Below are 27,277 nucleotides of genomic sequence, written 5' to 3' on the forward strand. Positions count from 1 at the left end.
GCAGGACTGAGGGTGCCTGGGGCAAGCGCCAGCCCATGCCATCACCCTCACAGAGCCCCGGGTATGCTTAACCATTGAAGGCCAGGTGGTTAACCACCTCCTGGACACTGGCGTGTCAGTCTTACTCTCCTGTCCCGGACAACTGTCCTCCAGATCTGTCACTATCTGAGGGTTCCTAGGACAGCCAGTCACTAGATACTTCTTCCAGCCACTAAGTTGTGACTGGGGAACTTTACTCTTTTCACATGCTTTTCTAATTATGCCTGAAAGCCCCACTCGCTTTTTAGGGAGAGACATTCTAGCAAAAGCAGGGGCCATTATACACCTGAACATAGGAGAAGGAACACCTGTTTGTTGTCCCCTGCTTAAGGAATTAATCCTGAAGTCTGGACAACAGAAGGACAATATAGGCAAGCAAAGAATGCCTGTCCTGTTCAATAAAGGAGTCCACCTCCTTTCCCTACCAAAGGCAGTACCCCTTTAGACCCAAGGCCCAACAAGGACTCCAAAAGATTAAGGACCTAAAAGCCCAAGGCCTAGTAAAACCCTGCAATAGCCCCTGCAATCCTCCAATTTTAGGAGTACAGGAACCTAACAGACAGTGCAGGTTAGTGCAAGATCTCAGGATTATCAGTGAGGCCGTTGTCCCTCTATACCCAGCTGTATCTAACCCTTATACTCTACTCTGCTTTCCCAAATACCAGAGGAAGCAGAGTGTTTTACAGTCCTGGACCTTAAGGATGCCTATTTCTGCATCCCTGTACATCCTGACTCTCAATTCTTGTTTTTCTTTGAAGATCCTTCGAACCCAACATCTCAATTCACCTGGACTGTTCTACCCCAAGGGTTCAGGGGTAGCCCCCATCTATTTGGCCAGGCATTAGCCCAAGACTTGAGCCAGTTCTCATACCTGGACACTCCTGCCCTTCGGTATGTGAATAATTTACTTCTAGACGCCCATTCGGAAACCTTGTGCCATCAAGCCACCAAAGCGCTTTTAAACTTCCTCACCACTTGTGGCTACAAGGATTCCAAACCAAAGGCTCAGCTCTGCTTACAGCAGGTTAAATACTTAGGGCTAAAATTATTTAAAGGCACTAGGGCCCTCAGTGAGGAAAGTATCCAGCCTATACTGGCTTATCCTCATCCCAAAACCCTAAAAGCAACTAAGAGGGTTCCTTGGCATAACAGGCTTCTGCCAAATATGGTTTCCCAGGTATGGTGAAACAGTCAGGCCAGTATATACACTAAGTAAACTCAGAAAGCCAATACCCATTTAGTAAGATGGACACCTGAAGCAAAAGAGGCTTTCCAGGCCCTAAAGAAGGCCCTAACCCAAGCCCCAATGTTAAGTTTGCCAACAGGGCAAGGCTTCTCTTTATATGTCACAGAAAAAACAGGAATAGCTCTAGGAGTCCTTACACAGGGTTCAAGGGACCAGCTTGCAACCTGTGGCATACTTGAGTAAGAAAATTGATGTAGTGGCAAAGGGTTGGCCTCATTGTTTACAGGTAGTGATGGCAGTAGCAGTCTTAGTATCTGAAGCAGTTAAAATAATATAGGGAAGAGATCTTACTGTGTGGACATCTCATGATGTAAACGGTATACTCACTGCTAAAGGAAACTTGTGGCTGTCAGACAACCATTTGCTTAAAAATCAGGCTCTATTAATTGAAGGACTAATGCTGCGACTGCACACTTGTGCAACTCTTAACCCAGCCATATTTCTTCCAGACAATGAAGAAAAGATAGAACGTAACTGTCAACAGGTGATTGCTCAAACCTATGTCACTCAAAGGGACCTTCTAGAGATTCCCTTGACTGATCCCTACCTCAACTTGTATACTGATGAAAGTTCCTTTGTAGAAAAAGGACTTTGAAAAGCGGGGTATGCAGTGGTCAGTGATAATGGAATACTTGAAAGTAATCCCCTCACTGCAGGAACTAGCGCTCAGTTGGCAGAACTAATAGCCCTCACTCGGGCACTAGAATTAAGAAAAGGAAAAAGGGTAAATATACTTACAGAATCTAAGTATGCTTACCTAGTCCTCCAAGCCCACACAGCAATATGGAGAGAAATGGAATTCCTAACTTCTGAGGGAACACCTATCAAACATCAGGAAGCCATTAGATTATTATTGGCTATACAGAAACCTAAAGAGGTGGCAGTCTTACACTGCTGGGGTCATCAAAAAGGAAAGGAAAGGGAAATAGAAGGGAACCGCCAAGCGGATATTGAAGCCAAAAGAGATGCAAGGCAGGACCCTCCATTAGAAATGCTTATAGAAGGACCCCTAGTATGGGGTAATCCCCTCCAGGAAACCAAGCCCCAGTACTCAGCAGAAGAAACAATGGGGAACCTCACGACGACATAGTTTCCTCCCCTCAGGATGGCTAGCCACTGAAGAAGGAAAAATACTTTTGCCTGCAGCTAACCAATGGAAATTACTTAAAACCCTTCACCAAACCTTTCCCTTAGGCATTAATAGCACCTATCAGATGGCCAAATTACTATTTAATGGACAAGGCCTTTTTAAAACCATCAAGCAGATAGTCAGGGCCTGTGAAGCGTGCCAAAGAAATAATCTCCTGCACTGCAGGCCATACATTTCAATTCCTGTATCTTTAACCTCCTTGTTAAGTTTGTCTCTTCCAGAATCCAAGCTGTAAAGCCACAAATCGTTCTTCAAATGGAGCCCCAGATGCAGTCCATGACTAAGATCTACCGTGGACCCCTGGACCGGCCTGCAAGCCCATGCTCTGATGTTGATGACATCAAAGGCACCCCTCCTGAGGAAATCTCAACTGCACAAACCCTACTATGCCCCAATTCAGCAGAAAGCAGTTAGAGCGGTCATCAGCCAACCTCTCCAACAGGACTTGGGTTTTCCTGTTGAGAACGGGGACTGAGAGATAGGACTAGCTGGATTTCCTAGGCCGACTAAGAATCCCTAAGCCTAGCTGGGAAGGTGACCGCATCCACCTTTAAACACAGGGCTTGCAACTTGGCTCACACCCAACCAATCAGGTAGTAAAGAGAGCTCACTAAAATGCTAATTAGGCAAAAATGGGAGGTAAAGAAATAGCCAATCATCTATCCCCTGAGAGCACAGGGGGAGGGACAATGATCAGGATATAAACCCAGGCATTTGAGCTGGCACCGGCTACCCTCTTTGGGTCCCCTCCTTTTGTATGAGAGCTCTGTTTTCATTCTATTAAATCTTGCAACTGCAAAAAAAAAAAAAAAGTCTGTAGGTATGTGTTTGCAGGCATAGTGGCCACATGTTCAAAGAAAAATAGATGACAAATTAAAAAAAATATTTACTCAGGACCCAGATATGTATAGATTTTATTTACATTCCTATATGATTTTTATTATGACCACAAAAATGATGCTATAATAAATAACAATTTAGTTTTATATTTCAAAGTAACTAAAAGTGTAGATTTGGATTGCTTGTAATTCAAGGAATAAATGTTGAAGGTGAAGAATCCCTCATTTACCCTGACGTGATTATTACATATTTTATGCTGGTATCAAAATATGCTATATATGGCAGAAATATATCTACACACTATGTACCCACAAAAGTTAAGAAAAATAAGATTAAATTTGTCAAGGCGAAAAAAAAAAAGAAGTTTAAATAAGATTAAAAGTATAAAAATGTAACCTACGAGAACAATATTCTTTAATTTATTTGCAGGTTAAAGCCACTGAAAAAAAGAGATTACTAGAGATGTTATTCCACTCTTACCAAATAGTAAACTGTTGCCATCTCTTACCTATACCCTTGAGTAAGGTGGGATAGGTTAAAGTGAGTGGCATAATAAGACTTCATTGAATGTACAACAGACTTAACATGTCAAAAAATGTTTAAAAAATTAAGTTTACATATAATCTAAAAATTTATGAATGTACTATATTATATAAAAGCACAATTAATACATCACTAATTTAATTTTAATTTTAACTAAAATTTTAAAATGTTTTTCTCACTATAATGCACAAAAATATATTACTCAGAACACCTACCTCATACATCACTCAATATTTTAAGTTAACCACAAAAAGCCTCTCCATTTAGATTTTTATGCATTTTATATTTTAATATCCTTTCTCTTTTATGAAAAAGGTCATAAATAATGCCCACCTAATAAAAAAGAATCTTTCATATCTCTGATGCAGCAACAATTGATCGCATGCTTTCACATGTAAATAAAGTAGGAATGAAGAGCATGAAGTAATTTGAGAATTGAATTACATCCTTATTTGCTTTTCAAAGAGTCTGTAATTTTTTTCAATATTGCGATGTTAATTTTTTTGATATTTGAAGTATACAAAAAGTATACTTCAAATGTAATTATAATTCTCCAAAAAATCACCTCCTCTTTTTTAAGTTATATGCAAATAACTTATCTAAATTTTAGATTGAAATTATTTTTTATACTCAACACTCTGATTTAGTGTAGTCTGAAGTGCCAGTGCCTTATCATTTCTACTGTGAATTCTCTGACATTTACAGAGTTAATTTTGGATTGAATATTTTTCATATTTACTGCATCTACAAAAAAAACTTACTCTGTTTTGTAAGCTGTAGTTTCTAAACTTTTTTTCCAAATTTATTACATTTGCAGGTTTTTTTCTCTATTATACATTCCCTGATATCGAACAAAGTTTGAGCAACTTTAGGGTTTTTCTCTAGCACAAAATATGCACAATAAGATCTGTGATACAAATATAGTACTACAACCGTCTTTATATTTGTAATGTTTGTCATCAAAAGAAATACTCTTCACCATTCTAAGGCTTATATTTTCTAAAAGATATTCTGACAGTAATTGCATTTTTAATATTTGTATTAAGTATAAACTCTGTGATGTTAAGATGTGAGCAGATATCAATGGCTTTTCCACATTCTTCATAGGTGTACATTTTTTTTCAAGTATAAATGCTTTCCTATGCGATAAGGTGTGAGTATTGGTTAAATATTTTGCCACATTCTTCATAGTTTTCTCTAGGATAAATTAGCTTATACTCAAGTGTGACAACCATTTAAAGGCTTTGTGACATGACTCACATCTAGGGCTTCTTGACACTATGATTTCTTTTATGTTTAGAAAAGTTTAAGGTGTTCTCAAGAGCACTGTCATGTCTTTTAGGTTTGTAGAGTTTCTCTCCAGTATGATTTGATAACTTATTAAAAACTTTGCCACATTCAACTGGGGGCAATGGCTCATGCTTGTAATCCCAGCACTTTGGGGCACTTTGGGAGGCCAAGGCGGGTGGATCACTTGAGGTCAGGAGTTCAAAACCAGCCTAGTCAAAATGGTGAAACCCTGTCTCTACTAAAAATACAAAAATTAGCTGGGCGTGGTGGCAGGCGCCTGTAATCCCAGCTGCTTGGGAGGTTGAGGCCAGAGAATCGCTTGAACCCAGGAGGCGGAGGTTGCAATGAGCTGAGATTGTGCCATTGCACTCCAATTTGGGCGACAGACTGAGACTCCATTTCAAAAAAAAAAAAAAAAACTTTGCCACATTCTTCACATTTGTAGAATTTCTCTACAACATAAATTATCTTATGTGTAATAAGGGTTGAAATGTTTTTAAAGCTTTTGTCACATTCTTCATATTTATAAAATTTATCTTCTGTATGAATTATCTTATATTTATTATGAGTTGAAGACCAGTTAAAGACTTTGTTACATTCTTCACATTTGTCGGGTTTCTCTTCAGTATGAATTATCTTAATGTGTGGTAAGATGTGAGAAATGGTTACAGTCTTTGCCACGTTCTTCATATTTGTAGGGCTAGTTTCCATTATGAATTATCTTACGTTCAGTAAGGTTTGAGGACGTTAAAAGCTTTGCAACATTCTTCACGTTTGTAGGGTTTCTCTTCAGTATAAATTGTTTATTAAGAATTGAAGAATTAGGCTGGGCACAGTGGCTCACGCCTTTAATCCCAGCACTTTGGGAGGCCGAGGCGGGCAGATCACCAGAGGTCGGGAGTTCGAGACCAGCTTGACCAACATGGAGAAACCCCGTCTCTACTAAAAATACAAAATTAGCTGGGCGTGGTGGCACATGCCTATAGTCCCTGCTACTTGGGAGGCTGAGGCAGGAGAATCGCTTGAAAACCCAGGAGGCGGATGTTGCAGTGAGCCGAGATTGTGCCACTGCACTCCAGAGCCTGGGCACAAGGGCGAAACTCTGTTTCAAAAAAAAAAAAAATTGAAGAATGCTTATGGCATTATTCACATTTGTAGGGTTTCTCTCCCATTGAATTATGTTGTTTAGCAAGAGTTGAGGACTGGCTAAAAGCATTGCCACTTTCTTCACATTTGTAGGGTTTTTCTCCAGTATGAATTTTCTTATGTCTAATAAAGTTTAAGAACTGATTAAAAGCATTGCCACATTCTTCACATTTCTAGAGTTTGTCTTCAGTATCAACTATCTTATGTTGAGTAAGGTCTGAGAACCAGTTAAAAGCTTTGCCACAGTTTACATATTTGTAGGGTTTCTCTTCAGTATGAATTATCTTATGTTCAGTAAGGTTTGAGGACCAGTTAAAAGTTTTGCCACACTCTTCACATGAGGAGTGTTTCTCTCTAATTTATCTTATATTCAGTAAGATCTGAGAACCCGTTAGAAGCTTTGCCACATTCTTCACATTTGTAAAGTATCTCTCCAGTATGAATTCTTATGTTCAGTAAGTTTTGAGAAGCAGTTAAAAGTTTTGCCAAATTCTTTAAATTTGTAGTGTTCCTCTCCAGGATAAATTATTTTATGTTGAGTAAAGTTTGAGGACTGGTTAAAAGCTTTGCCCATTCTTCATATTTGTAGTGTTTGTCTCTACTATGAATTATCTTATGTTCAGTAAGATTTGAGGACTGATTAAAAGCTTTGCCACATTCCTCACATTTGAAGGGTTTCTCTTCGGTATGAATTATCTTACATTCAGTAAGATTTGAGGACCAGTTAAAAGCTTTGCCATATTATTCACATTTGTGGAGTTTATCTTCTTTAGGAACTCTCTCATTTTGAGTAACAGCTGAGCAATGGTTAAAAGCTTTGTCACCTTTATTATATTTGTAGGGTTTTCCTCCAGTATCAATTATTTTATGTGTATTTAAGGTGTGAGGACTAGTTAAAGGCTTTGCCACATTCTTTACATTTGTAGGGTTTCTCTCCAGCATGAATTGTTTTCTGCCTATTAAGGCTTGAGGACTGGTTAAAAGCTTTGCCACATTCTTCACATATCGAGGGTCTGTCTCTAGTATAAATTATCTTATGTGTATTAAGGTTTGTAAAATGGTTGAAAGCTTTGACACATTCTTCACATTTTTAGGGTTTCTCCCCAGTATGAATTATCTTATGTTTAGTAAGCGCTGAAAGATGGTTAAAAGCTTTGCCACATTCTTCACATTTGTAGGGTTTCCCTCCAGTATGAATTGTTTTATGTCGAGTAAGGTGTGAGGACTGGTTAAAGGCTTTGCCACATTCTTCACATTTGTAGGGTTTCTCTCCAGAATGAATTATCTTATGTTTAGTAAGGTTTGAGGACTGACTAAATGCTTTATCACACTCTTCACATTTGTAGGGTTTCTTTCCAGTATGAATTATCCTATGTTTAGTAAGGCGTGAGAAATGGCTAAAAGCTTTGCCACATTCTTCACATTTGTAGGGTTTCTCTCCAGTATGAATTGCTTTATGTTTAGTAAGGTGTGAGGATTGCTTAAAAGCTTTGCCACATTCTTCACATTTGTACGGTTTCTCCCCAGTATGAATTATCTTATGTTTCATAAGGGTTGAGAAATTGTTAAAAGCTTTGCCACATTCTTCACATTTGTACGGTTTCTCCCCAGTATGAATTATCTTATGTTTCATAAGGGTTGAGGAATTGTTAAAAGCTTTGCCACATTCTTCACATTTGTAGGGTTTCTTTCCAGTATGAATTATCTCATGTTTTCTAAGGGCTGAGAAATGCTTAAAAGCTTTGCCACATTCTTCACATTTGCAGGGTTTCTCTACAGTATGAATTACCTTATGTTCCATAAGTTTTGAGGACCACTTAAAAGCTTTACCACATTCTTCACATTTGTATGGTTTCTCCCCAGTATGAATTATCTTATGTTTCCTAAGGGCTGAGAAATTGCTAAAAGCTTTGCCACATTCTTCACATTTGTACGATTTCTCCCTAGTATGAATTAGCTTATGTTTCTTAAGGGTTGAGGAATTGTTAAAAGCTTTTCCACATTCTCCACATTTGTAGGGCTTCTCCCCAGTATGAACTGCTTTATGTCTAGTAAGGTGTGAAGATTGCTTAAAAGCTTTGCCACATTCTTCACATTTGTATGGTTTCTTCCCAGTATGAATTATCTTATGTTTCATAAGGGTTGAGGAATTGTTAAAAGCTTTGCCACATTCTTCACATTTGTAGGGTTTCTTTCCAGTATGAATTATCTTATGTTTTCTAAGGGCTGAGAAATGTTTAAAAGCTTTGCCACATTCTTCACATTTGCAGGGTTTCTCTCCAGTATGAATTACCTTATGTAAAGTAAGTTTTGAGGACCACTGAAAAGCTTTACCACATTCTTCACATTTGTAGGGTTTCTCTCCAGTATGAATTATCTCATGTTTTCTAAGAGTTGAGGAATTGTTAAAAGCTTTGCCACATTCTTCACATTTATAGGGTTTCTTTCCAGTATGAATTATCTTATGTTTTCTAAGGGCTGAGAAATGCTTAAAAGCTTTGCCACATTCTTCACATTTGCAGGGTTTCTCTGCAGTATGAATTACCTTATGTACAGTAAGTTTTGAGGGCCACTTAAAAGCTTTACCACATTCTTCACATTTGTAGGGTTTCTCTCCAGTATGAATTATCTCATGTTTTCTAAGGGTTGAGGACTGGCTAAAAGCTTTGTCACATTCTTCACATTTGTAGGGTTTCTTTCCAGTATGAATTATCTTATGTTTCCTAACGGCTGAGAAATGGTTAAAAGCTTTGTCACATTCTTCACATTTGTAGGGTTTCTCCCCAGTATGAATTGCTTTATGTCTAGTAAGATGTGAAGATTGCTTAAAAGCTTTGCCACATTCTTCACATTTGTATGGTTTCTTCCCAGTATGAATTATCTTATGTTTCATAAGGGTTGAGGAATTGTTAAAAGCTTTGCCACATTCTTCACATTTGTAGGGTTTCTTTCCAGTATGAATTATCTTATGTTTTCTAAGGGCTGAGAAATTTTTAAAAGCTTTGCCACATTCTTCACATTTGCAGGGTTTCTCTCCAGTATGAATTACCTTATGTACAGTAAGTTTTGAGGACCACTTAAAAGCTTTACCACATTCTTCACATTTGTAGGGTTTCTCTCCAGTATGAATTATCTCATGTTTTCTAAGGGTTGAGGACTGGCTAAAAGCTTTGTCACATTCTTCACATTTGTAGGGTTTCTTTCCAGTATGAATTATCTTATGTTTCCTAAGGGCTGAGAAATGGTTAAAAGCTTTGCCACATTCTTCACATTTGTAGGGTTTCTCTTTAGTATGAATTACTTTATGTCTAGTAAGGTGTGAGGACCACTTAAAAGCTTTATCACATTCTTCACATTTGTAGGGTTTCTCTCCAGTATGAATTATCTCATGTTTTCTAAGGGTTGAGGACTGGCTAAAAGCTTTGCCACATTGTTCACATTTGTAGGGTTTCTTTCCAGTATGAATTATCTGATGTTTTCTAAGGGCTGAGAAATGGTTAAAAGCTTTGCCACATTCTTCACATTTGTAGGGTTTCTCCCCAGTATGAATTGCTTTATGTCTAGTAAGATGTGAAGATTGCTTAAAAGCTTTGCCACATTCTTCACATTTGTATGGTTTCTTCCCAGTATGAATTATCTTATGTTTCATAAGGGTTGAGGAATTGTTAAAAGCTTTGCCACATTCTTCACATTTGTAGGGTTTCTTTCCAGTATGAATTATCTTATGTTTTCTAAGGGCTGAGAAATGCTTAAAAGCTTTGCCACATTCTTCACATTTGCAGGGTTTCTCTTCCATATGAATTACCTTATGTACAGTAAGTTTCGAGGACCACTTAAAAGCTTTACCACATTCTTCACATTTGTAGGGTTTCTCTCCAGTATGAATTATCTCATGTTTTCTAAGGGCTGAAAAATTGCTAAAAGCTTTGCTGCATTCTTCACATTTGTAGGGTTGCTTTCCAGTATGAATTATCTTATGTTTTCTAAGGGCTGAGAAACGCTTAAAAGCTTTGCCACATTCTTCACATTTGCAGGGTTTCTCTGCAGTATGAATTACCTTATGTATAGTAAGTTTTGAGGACCACTTAAAAGCTTTACCACATTCTTCACATTTGTAGGGTTTCTCTCCAGTATGAATTATCTCATGTTTTCTAAGGGCTGAGAAATGCTTAAAAGCTTTGCCACATTCTTCGCATTTGTAGGGTTTCTCTCCCGTATGAATTGCTTTATGTCTAGTAAGGTGTGAGGATTGCTTAAAAGCTTTGCCACATTCTTCACATTTATACAGTTTCTTCCCAGTATGAATTATCTTATGTTTCATAAGGGTTGAGGAATTGTTAAAAACTTTGCCACATTCTTCACATTTGCAGGGTTTCTTTCCAGTATGAATTATCTTACGTTTAGTGAACATTGAAGAGATGTTAAAAGCTTTGCCACATTTCTTATATTTGTAGGGTTTGTCTTCAGTATGAATTATCTTATGTTTAATAAGGGTTGAGAACCATTTAAAGGCTTTGCCATGTTCTTCACATTTATAGATATTCTCTCTAGTATGAATTCTCTTATGTTGAATTAAGTGTGAAAGCATGAAAAATGATTTGCTACATTTCATACATTTGAAAGTTTTCTTTTTAGTGTGTCTAATCTTATGTCTATTTGAATTTGAATATTTATGAAAGACTTTCACATATTTGTTACACTGAAATATTTTTCCCTGGGTAGTTGTCCAACATTGGTTAAGTTTATTATAACCTTCTTCGTGCATCTTACCCTCATTGACACTTTCACAATCTTTTCTTAATCGTAAATTCTTATGTCCACATCTTGCATATGTTCTCAATATTATTTCTTGGAAAGAATATTTTATGCTCTGATCTGGCCAAAAGTCTTGTGTAAAATGAGAACTAATAACTGGAAGAAATGAAAATAATAAATTATGTCACTTGCTAGACTCAGATGAATATACTTTACAAATCTAACCTACAAAATTATACAAACTGCTTAAGCAAGATGGCACAGCAAAATAAGACAGGCCCTAATTTCTTCATAGACATATAAATGTAATAAAAACATACTGACCAAAATATATTTGTTGAAAATTTATAAATAAGTGTGTAGAGTGCCCCAAGTAAGTACAATGCAAACAGCCACATAAAAGGAAAGAGAAGTCTGTTACAGTTTCCCAACTCAGCTCTTCCTGCTCCCCAAAATGACATAGTGTCTTTAGAAGTAAATTGCTGGCTGGGAATGGCAGCTCACACCTGTAATCCCAGCACTTTTGGAGGCCGAGGCAAGTGGATTACCTGAGATCAAGAGTTCAAGACCAGCCTGGCCAAAATGGAAAAACTCCATCTCTACTAAAAATTCAAAAATTAGCCAGGCATGATGGCACACGTCTATAGTCTCAGCTACTTGGGAAGCTGAGGCAATCACTTGAACTTGGGATGTAGAGATTGCAGTGAGATGAGATTATGCTATTGTACTCCAGCCAGCGTGACACAGTGAGACTCTGTCTCAAAACAAAAAAAGTAAATTGCCATCTCCTGGTTTCATTTCTAAAGACATATAAAACAGTGGCACATACATATTTATTTCTGGCTTCTAGGGGCCTTTCCAGACTGGTTTATGTTTCTCATGACACAAAGTACTGAAAGAAATGGTGGCATACTTTAAAATGACAGCTGGAGGCCGGGCACAGTGGCTCAGGCCTGTAATCCCAGCACCTTGAGAGGCCTAGGTGGGCAGATCACGAGGTCAGGAGATTGAGACCATTCTGGCTAACACGGTGAAACCGCGTCTCTACTAAAAAAAAAAACTATTCGCCGGGTGTGGTGGCGGGCATCTGTAGTCCCAGCTACTCAGGAGGCTGAAGCAGGAAAATGGCGTGAACCCGGGAGGCAGAGCTTGCAGTGAGCCGAGATCATGCCACTGCACTCCAGCCTGGGCGACAGAGACTCCGTCTCAAAAAAATATAAATGAATAAAATAAAATGGCAGCTTGAATCTGCTGAAACCAAAGTTAAATATTACAGCAGCAGAGAATGTAGTACCACCCACAAAAAATAGATTACTATTGAGAAGAAACATGAGTAACATTCTTTATCTAAAAAAAAAAAAAAAAAAAATTTCAAACAAGATGCATTCTAAGAACATGTTTGACATACTCCCAGAATCTCTAGCCAAGACAATTGGTTTCAGATTTCCAGGACAAGGCTACATTATGAAGACTGTAACAGGTAGCTTTTTTGATGTACAAATTTTAATTATTATAATGTATATGGAATATTAGGGCAACATGGCCCAATCAAAAAAAGTATAAAATTTTTGGAAAACAACCATAAAACAATGAAGATTAATAAATTAATTTTTAAATTTTCAAATAAATTAAATAATACTGAATAAGAGACATAGGAACACAGACCACTGTAAAAAATTTTAAAAATGAGGATACCTCTTCCCCTAATGGCGTGAGGTAATTCATGAAAATGGCTTGCTATTCACCTAAGCCAGAGAACCCCACAATATCATGCTAAACAAGAGGTTCATAAGAGCTAATCTTATATAAGACAAAATAAACTTTAAAGCAACAGCAGTTAAAAAAAACAAAGAGGGACATTATACAATGGTAAAAGGTCTTGTACAACAGGAACATATCACAATCCTAAACATATATGCACCTAACACTGAAGCTCCCAAATTTATAAAACGATTACTAGTAGGCTTAATAAATGAGATAGACACCAACACAATAATAGTGAGGACTTCAATACTCCACTGACAGCACTAGATAGGTCATCAAGACAGAAAGTCAACAAATAAAAAATGGATTTAACTATACCTTGGAGCAAATGCACTTAACAGATATATACAGAACATTCCATCCAATAACTGCAGAATATACATTCTACTCAACAGCGCACGAAACTTTCTCCAAATAGACCGTATGATAGGCCACAAAATGAGCCTCAATAAATTTAAGAAAATGAAATTATATCAAACACTCTCTCAGACCACAGTGGAATAAAATTGGAATTCAACTACAAAAGGAACCTTCAAAACCATGCAAATACATGTAAATTAAAAAACCTGCTCCTGAATAATCATTGGGTCAAACATGAAATCAAAATGGAAATTTAAAAATTCTTCAAACTCAACAACAAAAGTGATACAACCTATCAAAACCTCTAGGATACAGCAAAGGAGATGCTAAAAGGAAAGTTCATAGTCCTAAACACCTACATCAAAAAGTCTCAAAGAACACAAAATGACACTCTTGTTCACACCTCAAGAAACTAGAGAAACAAGGACAAACCAAACCCAAACCCAGAAGAAGAAAAAAAAATAATCACAGTCAGAGCAGAATGAAATGAAATTGAAACAAACAAACGAAAACCAAAAGATAAATAAAACAAAAACCTGGCTCTTTAAAAAGATAAATACAACTGATAGACCATAGCAAGATTAACCAAGAAAAAAAGAAAATCCAAATAACCTCAATAAGAAATGAAACGGGAGATATTACAACTGACAACACAGAAATACAAAAGATCATTCAAGGCTACTATGAACACCTTTAAGTGCACTAACTAGAAAACCTAAAAGAAATGAATAAATTTCTGCAAAAATGCAACCCACCCAGCTTAAATCAGGAAGAATTAGATACCCTGAACAGACCAATAATGAGCAGCGAGATTGAAATGGTAATTTAAAAATTACCAAGAAAAAAATGTCTAGGACCAGACAGTATGCAGCAGAATTCTACCAGACATTCAAAGAAGAATTGATACCAATTCTATTGACACTATTCCATAAGATAGAGAAAGAGGGAGCCCTTCCTAATTCATTCTGTGAAGCCAGCATCACCCTAATACCAAAACCAGAAAAGGGCATTAATCAAAAAAGAAAACCACAGACTGATGTCCCTGATGAAAATAGATGCTAAAATCCTTAACAAAATACTAGCTAACTGAATCCAACAACATATCAAAAACAGAATCCATGATCAAGTGGGTTTCATACCAGTGATGCAGGGATGGTTTAACAAATGCAAGTCAATAAATGTGATACACCACATAAAAAGAAATAAAAACAAAAGTCACATGATCATCTCAATAGATGCAGAAAAAGCATTCAACAAAATCCAGCAACGCTTTATGATTAAAACTCTTAGCGACACTGGCATACAAGGGACATACATCAAGGTAATAAAAGCCATCTACGACAAACCCAGAGCCAACATAATACTGAATGAGGAGAAGTTGAAAGCATTCCCTCTGAGGACTGGAACAAGACAAGGATGCCCACTTTCACCACACTTCTTCAACATAGTACTGGAAGTCTTATCCAGAGCAAGCAGATAAGAGAAAAAAATAAAGGGCATCAAAATTGGTAAAGAGGAAGTAAAGCTGTCACTGTTTGCTGATGATATGATTGTTTACTTTGAAAACCCTAGACTTTTCAAGAAAGCTCCTAGAAGTGATAAAATAATTCAGCAAAGTTTTCAGATACAAAATTAATGCATACAAATCAGTAGCTCTTCTATACACCAACAGCGACGAAGCAGAGAGTCAAATCAAAACGCAACCTCTTTTACAATAGCTGTGAGAAAAAAAAAAAATTAGGAATATACCTAACCAAGGAGGTAAAAGACCTCTACAAGGAAAACTACAAAACACTGCTGAAAGAAATCATAGATGACACAAACAAATGGAAACACAGTCCATGTTCATGGATAGGTAGAATCAATATTGTGAAAATGACCATACTGCCAAAAGCAATCTACAAATTAAATGCAATTTCCATCAAAATACCACCGTCATTCTTCACAGAATTAGAAAAAATTATTCTAAAATTCATATGGAACAAAAAAAGAGCCTGCATAGCCAAAGCAAGACTAAGCAAAAAGAACAAATCTGAAGGCATCACACTACCTGACTTCAAACTATACTATAAAGCCATAGTCACAAAAACAGCATGGTACTGGTATAAAAATAGGCACATAAACCAATGGAACAGAATAGAGAACCCAGAAATAAACCCAAATATTACAGCCAGCTGAACTTTGACAAAGCAAACAAAAACATAAAGTAGGGAAAGGATACTCTTTTCTTTTTTTTCTTTCTTTTTTTTTTTGAGATGGAGTCTTGTTCTGTCGCCCAGGCTGGAGTGCAGTGGTGTGATCTTGGCTCACCACAACTTCTGCCTCCTGGGTTCAAGCAATTCTCCTGCCTCAGCCTCCCAAGTAGCTGGGATTACAGGTGCCTGCCACTGCACCTGGCTAATTTTTGTATTTTTAGTAGAGATGGGGTTTCACCACATTGGCCAGGCTGGTCTTGAACTCCTGACCTCATGATCCACCCGTCTCAGCCTCCCAAAGTGCTGGGATTACAGGCATAAGCCACCGCGCCTGGCCAGGGACTCTTTTCAACAAATGATGCTGGGATAATTGGCTAGCCACATGTAGGAGAATAAAACTGGATCCTCATATTTTACTTTATACAAAAATCAACACAAGATGGATTAAGGACTTAAATCTAAGACCTGAAAGTATAAAAATTCTAGAACATTGGAAAAACCCTTTTAGACATTGGCTTAGACAAGGATTTCATAATCAAGAACCCAAAAGCAAATGCAATTAAAACAAACATAAATTAGGGAGGGTTTTCTCTTTATCTTGTGGAATAGTGTCAAAACAGGGACCTAATTAAACTAAAGAGCTTTTGCATGGCAAAAGGAACACCAGAGTGAACAGACAACCCACAGAGTAGGAGAAAATCTTCACAATCTATACACCTGACAAAGAAGTAATATCTTGAATCTACAATGCACTCAAACAAATCAGCAAGAAAAAAAAAAAATCCCATCAAAACTGAGCTAAGGACACAAATAGACAATTTTCAACAGAAGATATACAAATGGCCAAGAAACATATGAAAAAATGCTCAACATTGCTAATGGCCAGGGAAATGCAAATCAAAACCACCAAAGGATACCACCTTACTCATGCAAGAATGGCCATAATAAAAAATAAATAAATAAAAAAACAGATGTTGGTGTGGATGTGGTGATCAGGGAACACTTCTACACTGCTAGTGGGAATGTAAACTAGTACAACCACTATGGAAAACAGTGTGGAGATTCCTAAAGAACTAAAAGTTGTACTACCATTTGATCCAACAATCCCACTACTGGGAACCTACTCAGAGGAAAAGAAGTCATTATATGAAAAAGATACTTACACACACATTTATAGCAGCGCAATTCACAACAGCAAAATCATGGAACCAACCCAAATGCCCATTAACCAATAAGTGGATAAAGAAACTGTGAGATATATATATAATGGAACACTACTCTGCCATAAAATGGAATAAATTAATGGCATTCACAGCAACATAGATAAGATTAGAGGCTATCCTTCTAAGTGAAGTAAATCAGAAATGGAAAACCAAACATCGTATGTTCTCACTGATATGTGGGAATTAAGCTATGAGGATGCAAAGGCATAAGAATGATACCGTGGACTTTGGGGACTTGGGGGGAAGAGTGGGAGGAAAACGAGGGATAAAAGACCACAAATAGAGTGCAGTGTATACAGCTAGGGTGATGAGTGCACAAAAATCCCACAAATCACTAAAGAACTTACCCATGTAACCAAACACCGCTTGTACCCCAATAACTTAGGAAAAAATAAAATAAATAAATAAAAATAAAGTAGTACACAGGTTACTTGAAGATGAAAAAAAAAGAGCTTTCCAAATTTTGATGTAATAAAAAAAATTCTTAATCCATAATACTTGATAAGAAATTATTTTACTTTAAAAAACAATAAAAAATAAAGACTTTCCAAAATGAAAGGTAAGGGTGTTCATCACCACTAGCACAGTTAAAAAAAAAAAGCTACATGGTGGCCAGGCACAGTGGCTCATGCCTGTAATCCTACACCTTTAGAAGGCCAAGGTAGTCAGAAAACTTGAGACCAGGAGTTCAAGATCAGCCCCAAAACAGAGTGAGACTGTGCATATATAAAAAGAGAAATGCTAAAATGAGTCTTTTATGTTGAAAAATAAAATGATGCTAGACAGCATCAAAAAACCATATATAAATATATAGCTTTCTATTAAATGTAAATATACAGACACATATAAAATGTCTTACTATAATAATAGGCATAATACCCTTAAAATTCTTCTATAGAATATAAAAACAAAATATAAATCTGCATAAATCTGAATACACAATATAAAATAATTTGTAATATTAATAACAAACTTGAAAATATAGAAATATAGTTTTTGTATTCAATTAAGTTGTTATGAGATTAAAACACATTGATTTAATCTTAAGATGTTTTACGTAATGTCCATTTTTCAACATAACTACAAAAATTTTATAGAAACTACGCAAAACAAAATAAAAAAAATAAGCAAAGTGCGCCACTACAAAATTAAACAAAAAATAGTTAAGAAATGAGAAAAAATATGTAAACAAAAAAAAAAACATAACACATAACAATGAAACTGGTATATAACTTTATTTCTTTTCTTTTCTTTTTTTTTTTTTGAGATGGAGTCTCGCTCTATTGCCCGGGGTGGAGTGCAGTGGCACGATCTCAGCTCACCACAACCTACACCTCCGGGTTCAAGTGATTCTCCTGCCTCAGCCTCCCAAGCAGCTAGGACTACAGGCACATGCCACCATGCCTGGATAATTTTTGTATTTTCAGTAGAGACGGGGTTTCATTATGTTGGCCAGGCTAGTCTCAAACTCCTGACCTCGTGATCCACCCACTTCGGTCTCCCAAAGTGCTGGGATTACAGGCATGAGCCACCGCGTCCGGCGTAACTTTATTTCTTATTTCTTTTTTTTTTTTTTTGAGTCGGAGTTTCACTGTTGTTGTCCAGGCTGGAGTGCAATGGCGCAATCTCGGCTTACCACAACCTCCGCCTCCTGGGTTCAAGCAATTCTCCTGCATCAGCCTCCTGAATAGCTGGGATTACAGGCATGCACCACCATGCCCGGCTAATTTTATATTTTTAGCAGACATAGGATTTCTCCGTGTTGGTCAGGCTGGTCTCGAACTCCCAACCTCAGGTGATCCGCCCACCTTGGCCTCCCAAAGTGCTGGAATTACAGGCGTGAGACACCATGCCTGGCGTAACTTTATTTCTTTAAGAAATCATTTTAAATATAAATTTATCAAACTACTTAATAAAAAGAAATGTAATTCCAGGACTTTCGGAGTCCAAAGTGGGCTGATAACTTGATTCCAGGAGTTTGAGAACAGCCTGAGCAACAAAGCAAAATCCTGTCTCTACCAAAAAAAAAAAAAAAAAACAAAACCAAAAAACTAGCTGGGTTTAATGGCATGGGCCTGTAACCTAGCTACCTAAGAGGTTGAAACTAGAGGATTATCTGAGTTTGAGAGGCTGAGGCTGCAGTTCCCTGCCATGATTACACCATTGCAAACCAGCCTGGTTGACGAAGTGAGACCCTATTTCATTAATTAATTAATTAAAAGGAAAAGAAAGAAGATGCCTGAGTGGCTTAAGAAAAGACGCATACAATATGTTCTCCACAAGAAACCAATTTTAGCACTGAGTCAAATAGTCTGTAAGTAACAGAATTTTAAAAAATCTATATTTCATGCAAATAGTAGCCACAATTGGATGAGGTAGTCGTAATTATATTGGGCACAATATGCTTTAAGTCAAGTACTAGTACGAGACAAAGATTGATATTATATAATAGTAAAATGGGTCAATTTACCAGGAATCTATAACTATTATATTTATATGTACAGGTAGGTATAACAACAGGCCTCCAAAATATATAAATATTGACAAAGGTGAAGCAAGAAGTACATAGCAACATAACAGTTGCAGACACTGAGACCCCATTTTCAATAATAGAAAATTCATATAAAAGATTAAGAAAATAGAAAATGTAGATAACATTATAGACTGTAATATTTTACATACAGAGAAATATCTGAGAGTAAATAATTTATAACAGAAAAAAGTTTATTTGGCTCACAGTTCAACAGACTGTACAAGAAGTATATGCCGGTATCTGTTTCTGGTGTGTTCTCAGGAAGCTTACAATCATAGTGGAAAGCGAAGAGAAACTGGACATATCACATGGTAAGAGATAGAGCAAGTGTGAGGTAAAAGAGCCAGGTTTTTTAAAAATAGTTTCTCAAAACTATACAGATATTTGTGTGTCCCCAATATGGAAAAGCAGTCAGATTGTGCAGTCCCTTATATGCCATGAACACGACTTTGGCTCTCATTGTAAACTTGAAGGGAAATTACCAAAACGAAAATAGAATCCTCAGAGAATTTTAAAGCATAAGACAGAAGATGCCTCTACGTGAGAGCAAAATTTAAAAAAATCTCAGTCTTCCCAGAAACTACTTCCTTTGGAGCACAGCTTCTCAGGTCACATTTTGAGAACTGGCTTTCTCCTGGACCTCTGGACCTCTCATCTGTGTTGTCTGTTGTATTCACTCTCACATACCTGGGGGTTTAGTTACCATCTCATGTCTCTTCATATTCCAAGGCTCTTTCCCTTGCTTCAGACAAGTTATCAAGTCTGGCTTAGAGACAGCAATACCTGTTTTATTAAAAATAAATAACATAAATATTGCTCGTATTCCCCAAATAATGTGCTCATTAAAGAGAATGTAATAGAATATTCTAGTAAATTGATCCCTCAATACTAATTTATAACATAAATTTCTAAATATTTAGAAAATATTTTCAATTTCTACAGTCCCTTAATTTTACTACCTGGTACTACTGAATCAAATATTGGTGGTGGCAATGAGATTTTAAGGTGTGGCAACTACGTTTTATGCCACTAAATTTCTTCAATTTTCACTAATCTAGAGTGAAAAATGCAGATCTGCTTAGAAATGTGGAAAGTTCAGGTAAAAATGAAACATCTTTAAAAAATTCCTTTCTGGCCGGGCATGGTGGCTCACACCTATAATCCCAGCACTTTGAGAGGCCGAGGCAGGTGGATCACCTGAGGTCAGGAGTTCAAGACCAGCCTCAACATGGAGAAACCCCGTCTCTGCTAAAAATACAAAATTAGCCGGGTGTGGTGGTGCATGCCTGTAATCCCAGCTACTCAGGAGGCTGAGGCAGAAGAATTGCTTGAACCTGGGAGGCGGAGGTTGTGGTGAGCCGAGATCGCACCATTGCACTCCAGCCTGGGCAACAAGAGCGAAACTCTGTTTCAAAAAAAAAAAAAAAAATTCTTTTCTACACTTTCGAATCCCTGTTTTCAGAAAACGGGTATCTGAAACTTATTTATGCTAAGCATAAATCACCAAAACACATCCTACAGAAAAGAGAAATGAAACCTATAGAATATAATAGGAATTGCTTAATTAAAATCATCCTCACCCAGGAAGACCAGGTTTCTGTAGTTCTCTAACATAACATTCCTATATAAATTCTGCTGAGCCGTGTCCAGGCATTGCCACTCCTCCAGAGAGAATTCTATGGTCACATCCCGAAATGTCAACGATCCCTGAAAAACACAACAAAGACACATATAGATTTCCCAATTGGCCATGGACAGAATTTTTAATTTGACTCAAGGTGAAATGAGAGAGTAAAGAGAACAGGTTCTAACTTACAGGGATGACTGAACGTATTCAGTAAAATAATTTTCACACAGAAATAGTCTCGGCCGGGCGCAGTGGCTCATGCCTGTAATCCCAGCACTTTGGGAGGCCAAGGTGGGAAGATCACGAAGTCAGGAGATCGAGACCATCCTGGCTAACACGGTGAAACCCCGTCTCTACTAAAAATACGAAAAATTAGCCGGGCATGGTGGTGGGTGCCTGCAGCCTCAGCTACTTGGGAGGCTGAGGCAGGAGAATGGCATGAACCCAGGAGGCGGAGCTTGCAGTGAGCTGAGATTGCTGCACTCCAGCCTGGGCGACAGAGCTAGACTCCGTCTCAAAAAAAAAAAAAAAGAAAAAAGAAAAAAGAAAAAAAGAAATATTCTCTAATGTATTCTCAAACTCTGAGAAAAAAAGAATGGCAGAAGATCCACAACACCAGCATAGACAAGATACTTTTCTGGATAATAAAGTATAAAATTAAGGGCATGATAACAAGCATGTACATTTTTGAGTGCTATTTTTAAATCATACAGAATAAGTCTTGTACATTTTTCAGACTAAAAAGACATGTTGAGTTAGAAGACACCTCTCAAATTTTAATGTGTACAATTAACTGGAGATCTTGTTAAGCATATTTATTTTATAAGATCTGGAATAAAGTCTGAGTTTCTGAATTTGACAAGCTCACCAGTAATGCCTGTTTTTGGCCCCAAAAGAATATTTTGTTAAACATTCAGCAAGTGGAGGAGCCTGTATTTTTCCCAGTTTTTCTGGCCTATAAACAAAGACGAGAGCCCTCATTTTCCAAAGATAGATATATGCAGAGAAAATCTAAGAAAGGCAGGTGCCAGATTAAATGTGATCATTGGTGCACATCAGCTACATAAAGATACTTAATAACGAGAAGAAAAATAGTTAACTCTATACTGAAAAAACCTGTCAGACAGCTTTTTTTTTTTTTTTTACACAGTTTCTCTCTTGTCACCAAGGCTGGAGTGCAGTGGCGCGATCTCGACTCACTGCAACCTTCGCCTCCTGGGTTCAAGCGATTCTCCTGCCTCAGCCTCCCAGGTAGCTGGGACTACAGGCGTGTGCCACCACGCCCAGCTAATGTTTGTATTTTTAGTAGAGACAGGGTTTCACCATCTTGGCCAGGCTGGTTTCAAACTCCTGACCTTGTGATCCACCCACCTCGGCCTCCCAAAGTGCTGGGATTACAGGCATAAGCCACCGCGCCCAGCTCAGACAGCACTTTAATCAAGTCAATCATTAACATCAACTGCAGTAGGACAAATTTTTATGATGTGCTGATGCACACAGAAGGGGACACAGAAGGACACAGCATTACTGCTGTGATATTGCTCCCCCAAAGTAAATTATAATCTGAATTTAACCATAAAGAAACATCAGTTTATGCAAATGTCAAGACACAGATAACTCCCATTTTTTGTAACTTTTAATAGCCATTTTAAGCAGACTTTCTTTAGCACACTAGAGAGCAGGTATCTCCTAACCATTTTTTTCAGAACTTTTTTTTTTTTTTGAGATGGAGTCTCACTCTGTTGCCCAGGCGGGAGTGCAATGGTGCGATCTCAGCTCACTGCAACCTCCACCTCCCGGGTTCAAGCGATTCTCCTGCCTCAGCCTCCCGAGAAGCTGAAATTACAGGTGCCCCACACCACGCCTAGATATTTTTTGTATTTTTAGTACAGACGGGGTTTCACCGTGCTGGCCAGGCTGGTCTCGAACTCCTAATCTCCGGTGATCCACCCGCCTTAAAGTGCTGGGGTTACAGGTGTAAGCCACTGCAACTTGCCTTTAAAAAGCATTTTCTTTTTTTTTTTTTTTTTTTTTTTTTTTGAGGCAGAGTCTTGCTCTGTCACCCAGGCTGGAGTGTAGCGGCCTGATCTCCGCTCACTGCAAGCACGGCCTCACGGATTCACGCCATTCTCCTACCTCAGCCTCCCGAGTAGCTGGGACTACAGGCGCCCGCCACCACGCCCGGCTAATTTTTTGTATTTTTAGTAGAGACGGGGTTTCACCGTGTTAGCCAGGATGGTCTCGATCTCCTGACCTCGTGATCCGCCTGCCTTGGCCTCCCAAAGTGCTGGGATTACAGGCGTGAGCCACCGCACCCAGCTAAAAAGCATTTTCTTAAAGCTGTTCTGCATAGAGCTAATGGAGAACACAGATGGAGCCTCAACATTACATGTTCTACTTTTTCCGTAAGGACCCCAGCTTTTCCCCAATAGGAATCTTGAGTATCCACACCTTCCCATATTCAACAACCACAAGTGAAACTTTTTTTTTTTTTTTGAGACGGAGTCTTGCTCTGTCACCCAGGCTGGAGTGCAATGGCACCATCTAGGCTCACTGCAACCTCTGCCTCCCGGGTTCAAGCGATTCTCCTGCCTCAGCCTCCTGAGTAGCTGGGATTACAGGCGTGTGCCACCACGCCCGGCTAATTTTTGTATTTTTAGTAGAGACGGGGTTTCCCCATGTTGGTCAGACTGGTCTCAAACTCCTGATCTGCCTGCCTCGGTCTCCCAAAGTGCTGGGATTAAAGGTATGAGCCACCACGCCTGGCCACAAGTGGCACATTTTTAATGTTGCAGATCATAAATTCATCATTAGAGTCCTGCATGGCATATAAAAAAAATCCATGATGTAGAGAATGTAGAGAAGTCTCTGGTATATAGGAAAGAAGTTATCTTTCAGAGATTCTTGACTATCATAAGAATTTTTAAAAGTAGTTAAAACAAACTCATTAGGGATGAAAAGCACAAGTAGAGAAGTAAAGTTTTGCAAGGACTAAACGCATGGCATTCCAGGAGGCAGAGTGGACACGACTCTTCATTTGAAAAATGTTTAGCTGAAAAAAAAGCCATTTTTTTTATCTTTCTCCTCTTTCTCTTGGATTCCTTCTCAGATAAGATTCTCTGGACAAATTATACACCTGCGTCTTGAGAATATGCCTTTAAAGGTGTCACCACTACCTTCTTACCTGCTACCACCACACCCACAGGCAGAAGGACCAAGACCATCCATCTTTCCTTTATAAGAGAAGAGATTCCAGAACAATGAGCTGCCCTATAGAGTTAAAAATGTTTCTCCTTTCCTGTCCTCAGGTGCCCTCCCGTCACAGACATGAGCAATTTTTGCTACATAAATGGAAATATGGGCCACGCTGTCCTGTCCCTACCAAACCCAAACAGAACAGGCCCAGTGACCACCCTTTAGTGTAGTGAAAAGGTGGAACTTAACTCCCACTAACATATTTTAAATGTCTCATACTTGATTCTGGCCTCACCTTCGAGTCACAGGAGGCCCTTAATTAAAACAACATGGATGCTTCCAGGACAATAAATAGAACCTGTGGGGAGGGCACAACTGGAGATTTCTGCAAATAGACCATGTAATTTTAATTAGAAGCCTGGGCTCATAACCACTTAGCTAAGCATTGCCTCTGAAACTTTAACAAGCTTATAAATCACTTGGTAATTTTGGCCCCACTCTATGTAATGTGATTCTGCACGTTTTGAAAGGGTCCATAAATGAGTGTTTTAAACAAGTTCCCTGTCAATGCTGATGTTGCACACTCTGGGCTCAACACTAGCATTAGTTAGAGAAAGCAGGCACAGCTCACAGTCCCTTACACTCAGCACTCTTGTCACAACACAAATACTTCTGGTACAAATAAAGACAACCAATCTCCATCATAAAGTATTATATTTTTTCCTGGCTCTTTAAAGTTTACAAACTAAACAGAAGGCAGCAATGTCTGAATAGGTTTGCATTTGGAAAACAACATGTACACTTGCACTGTGCAATGTTTACTAAGTAGGTACTATGTGCTCAAGAGTATGTTACAGAGCACTGTGCTGGGAATAACACATCATGTGACTTAATCCTCGTAACACCCTGGGAGTTGGTACTAAGTGTTTAATAATTCCTAGGATTTAGATACAGGGTCCAACAGTTTTATTTCTTCTTCTGTTTCTCTGTCATTGATTTTTTAAAAATGTATAGAATAAAAGCTAAATGTAGAGAGATGAGAGGAATACAGAAGAGTTTAATATAATTTTTTAAAAATTCTAACTTTGTTTATATTTACTTATTTGTGACTTGCAGAGAAACTACTGGATCTGCAGGAATAGAAAACAAGTTACTAAATGGAATGTCTCTGCAAACACTGGTTTTAATAAAAAATTTAAAAATTAGAACCCTAAAAAACGTACTTTATCTTTTCCATTTACCTTTTTAGTTTCAGAAAATTGTGAGCACCAGCTCTAGAAAGGCAGCAGGATTCACCAACCAAAACTCCAATCTCTTTTAATCAGTTCTGTGAGGCAAGACTCCACGGTGGGACCTGACCTAAATAAGGCCTCCAAAAATGGTGGATCTAAACAGAAGTGAGCCAGGAAGTGGACCCTATGTAGAATTCTGTTCTCTATGCTACTAGGTGTACTTCCAGTTCTGTTTTTCCTAAGCTTACCTAAGAGAAATTTAAATCCCAGAGTTTGGGTAATTTAAATTTTTTTTAGCTACTGTCCTGTCAATTTTATGACATGTACTAATAAGCAATTTAAACAAGTTCCTAGGGTAATTTTATTAAAATATATGTATTCTACCAAGGTAAAAGAAATAACAATTCCTCTGTTCATAAACATCCCTTCAGGTGATGACAGAAGTCACAAGAATATAAAGAAAGTAGTCCAAATAAAGGCCAAGTGTTTCTGCACACATCTGTTTATTGTACCAACCATATGATGATGTTTAATTCAACCATGTATCCAGTTGCTAGTCTAGACTATAAGTTCCTGGGTGGTAGGGACCATAACTGCTTCATCTATTTTTTTAATGGCCATATGAAATGGAAGCTATTAGTTTATCTGTTTGAGTCTCAGGACCTCCTTCTTGTTTTTCACCCAAGTACCAAGAAACTGGAGAAACTCTCATCTGGGTACCAACTAAAAGTATCTCTTGTATGAGGGTAGGAACAAACACAGGATGACTTATTTCTCTTACACTGAGACAAAAGTAGAATTAACTACTCATGTCAGCCTAACACAGTTCTGCTCTGGACATCCTCAAATGTCTCAAAGATGCCTAGGTGATTGTGAGAGGGTTTCCAGTGACTCTGGGCTAATGACCCAATGATGAGCCAGGCAGAAGAGACTCAGGTTGATTATAAATAGAAAATGGAACCACCCTGGTTAAGCTCCAGAATCTAGATCACCTCTCCTGATTTGTTAGCTCTTGGGTAAGAGAAATAACAATACTCTACTCCAGTATCACAATTTACAGATAGGTATAGCTGTGGTCATGGATCTGGATACTCTGTGGCCTTGATCTCTCACTCTAAGATGCCTGTTTATATTTACAGATTCTGTCATCAGATTTTATTTATACCTGGAGTCTCTCACATACCTGTAACAGGTCACTGGAGAAGATCTGAAAAGCTCAAAGAGCCACACTCTCAAAGATTTAAGATGTCTACGTTGACATCTCACAATACAGAAAATGTCTTCTGTTGACTTTCTGTACATTCTCAATTCAAAGTCTGGCCCTGTCTCGTAAATCTTAGGCACAGGCTAGACCTTATGTGCGGATTCCAGGTGGGATCAACATGGCTCTGCATCCTTGGGTGTTAGAGCAAGCAGAGATCCCCTCATAGAGGCCACTCTGACACATTCTTTTTTTTTTGAGACAGAGTCTGGCTCTGTCTCCCAGGCTGGAGTGCAGTGGCCCAATCTCAGCTCACTACAACCTCCGCCTCCTGGGTTCAAGTGATTCTCCTGCCTCGGCCTCCCAAGTAGCTAGGACTACAGGCGTCCGCCACCACGCCCAGCTAATTTTTGTATTTTTAGTAGAGACAGGGTTTCACCATATTGGCCAGGCTGGTCTCGAACTCCTGACCTTGTGATCCGCCCGCCTCGGCCTCCCAAAGTGCTGGGATCACAGGCGTGAGCCACCGCGCCCAGCCTGCTCTGGCACATTCTAAATAATATGTCTACCTAGGAAAAATCTGAGGAAACATAGATATAAGTTGACCGTTTATTTGGGCCAAGCTTGAGGACTGTAACCTGGGAGCAAATATTCAAGTTGCCTGAAATATATACTTGATTAGCAGTGTGATTACAAGTTGATTTGTAAAGGCTAAAAAAGATGGACAGAGAGTGAGTTGATACAAAGTTGTCTGTCAGAAATTTTTATTTATTTACAGGAATAACATTGATTATTGATTGGATATACACCATTAGTTTTAAGGTACAAGTTATAGTGTCCAGTGTGGCATTATTAATATATAGCTACTTGTGGCAATAGTGAACAGCTTCAAAAGATGAATACATAGTGCAAAAAACAAAAAGAGGGTCGGGTGCGGT

At 38.1% G+C, this 27,277-nt stretch overlaps 1 protein-coding gene and 1 pseudogene across 1 annotated transcript in view; both read right to left on the minus strand.

Annotated features, from left to right (window-relative positions):
* Window positions 1-4,953: 4,953 nt before the first annotated feature.
* On the minus strand, window positions 4,954-5,819 carry LOC129394839 (zinc finger protein ENSP00000375192-like; annotated as a pseudogene).
* The window catches only part of LOC103783565 (zinc finger protein 99), a 33,713-nt gene continuing 12,201 nt past the window's right edge, over window positions 5,766-27,277 (minus strand). The window contains exons 2-4 of the mRNA XM_055104397.2: window positions 20,665-20,791; window positions 19,772-19,867; window positions 5,766-11,165 (exon numbers count right to left, since the gene is read on the minus strand). Coding sequence (XP_054960372.2) covers window positions 7,345-11,165; window positions 19,772-19,867; window positions 20,665-20,791 — 4,044 coding nt within the window. The 3' untranslated portion in view covers window positions 5,766-7,344. The remainder of the gene's footprint in view (window positions 11,166-19,771; window positions 19,868-20,664; window positions 20,792-27,277) is intronic.

The sequence above is a fragment of the Pan paniscus genome, chromosome 20 (assembly GCF_029289425.2).
Source record: "Pan paniscus chromosome 20, NHGRI_mPanPan1-v2.0_pri, whole genome shotgun sequence".
Taxonomy (NCBI): domain Eukaryota; kingdom Metazoa; phylum Chordata; class Mammalia; order Primates; family Hominidae; genus Pan; species Pan paniscus.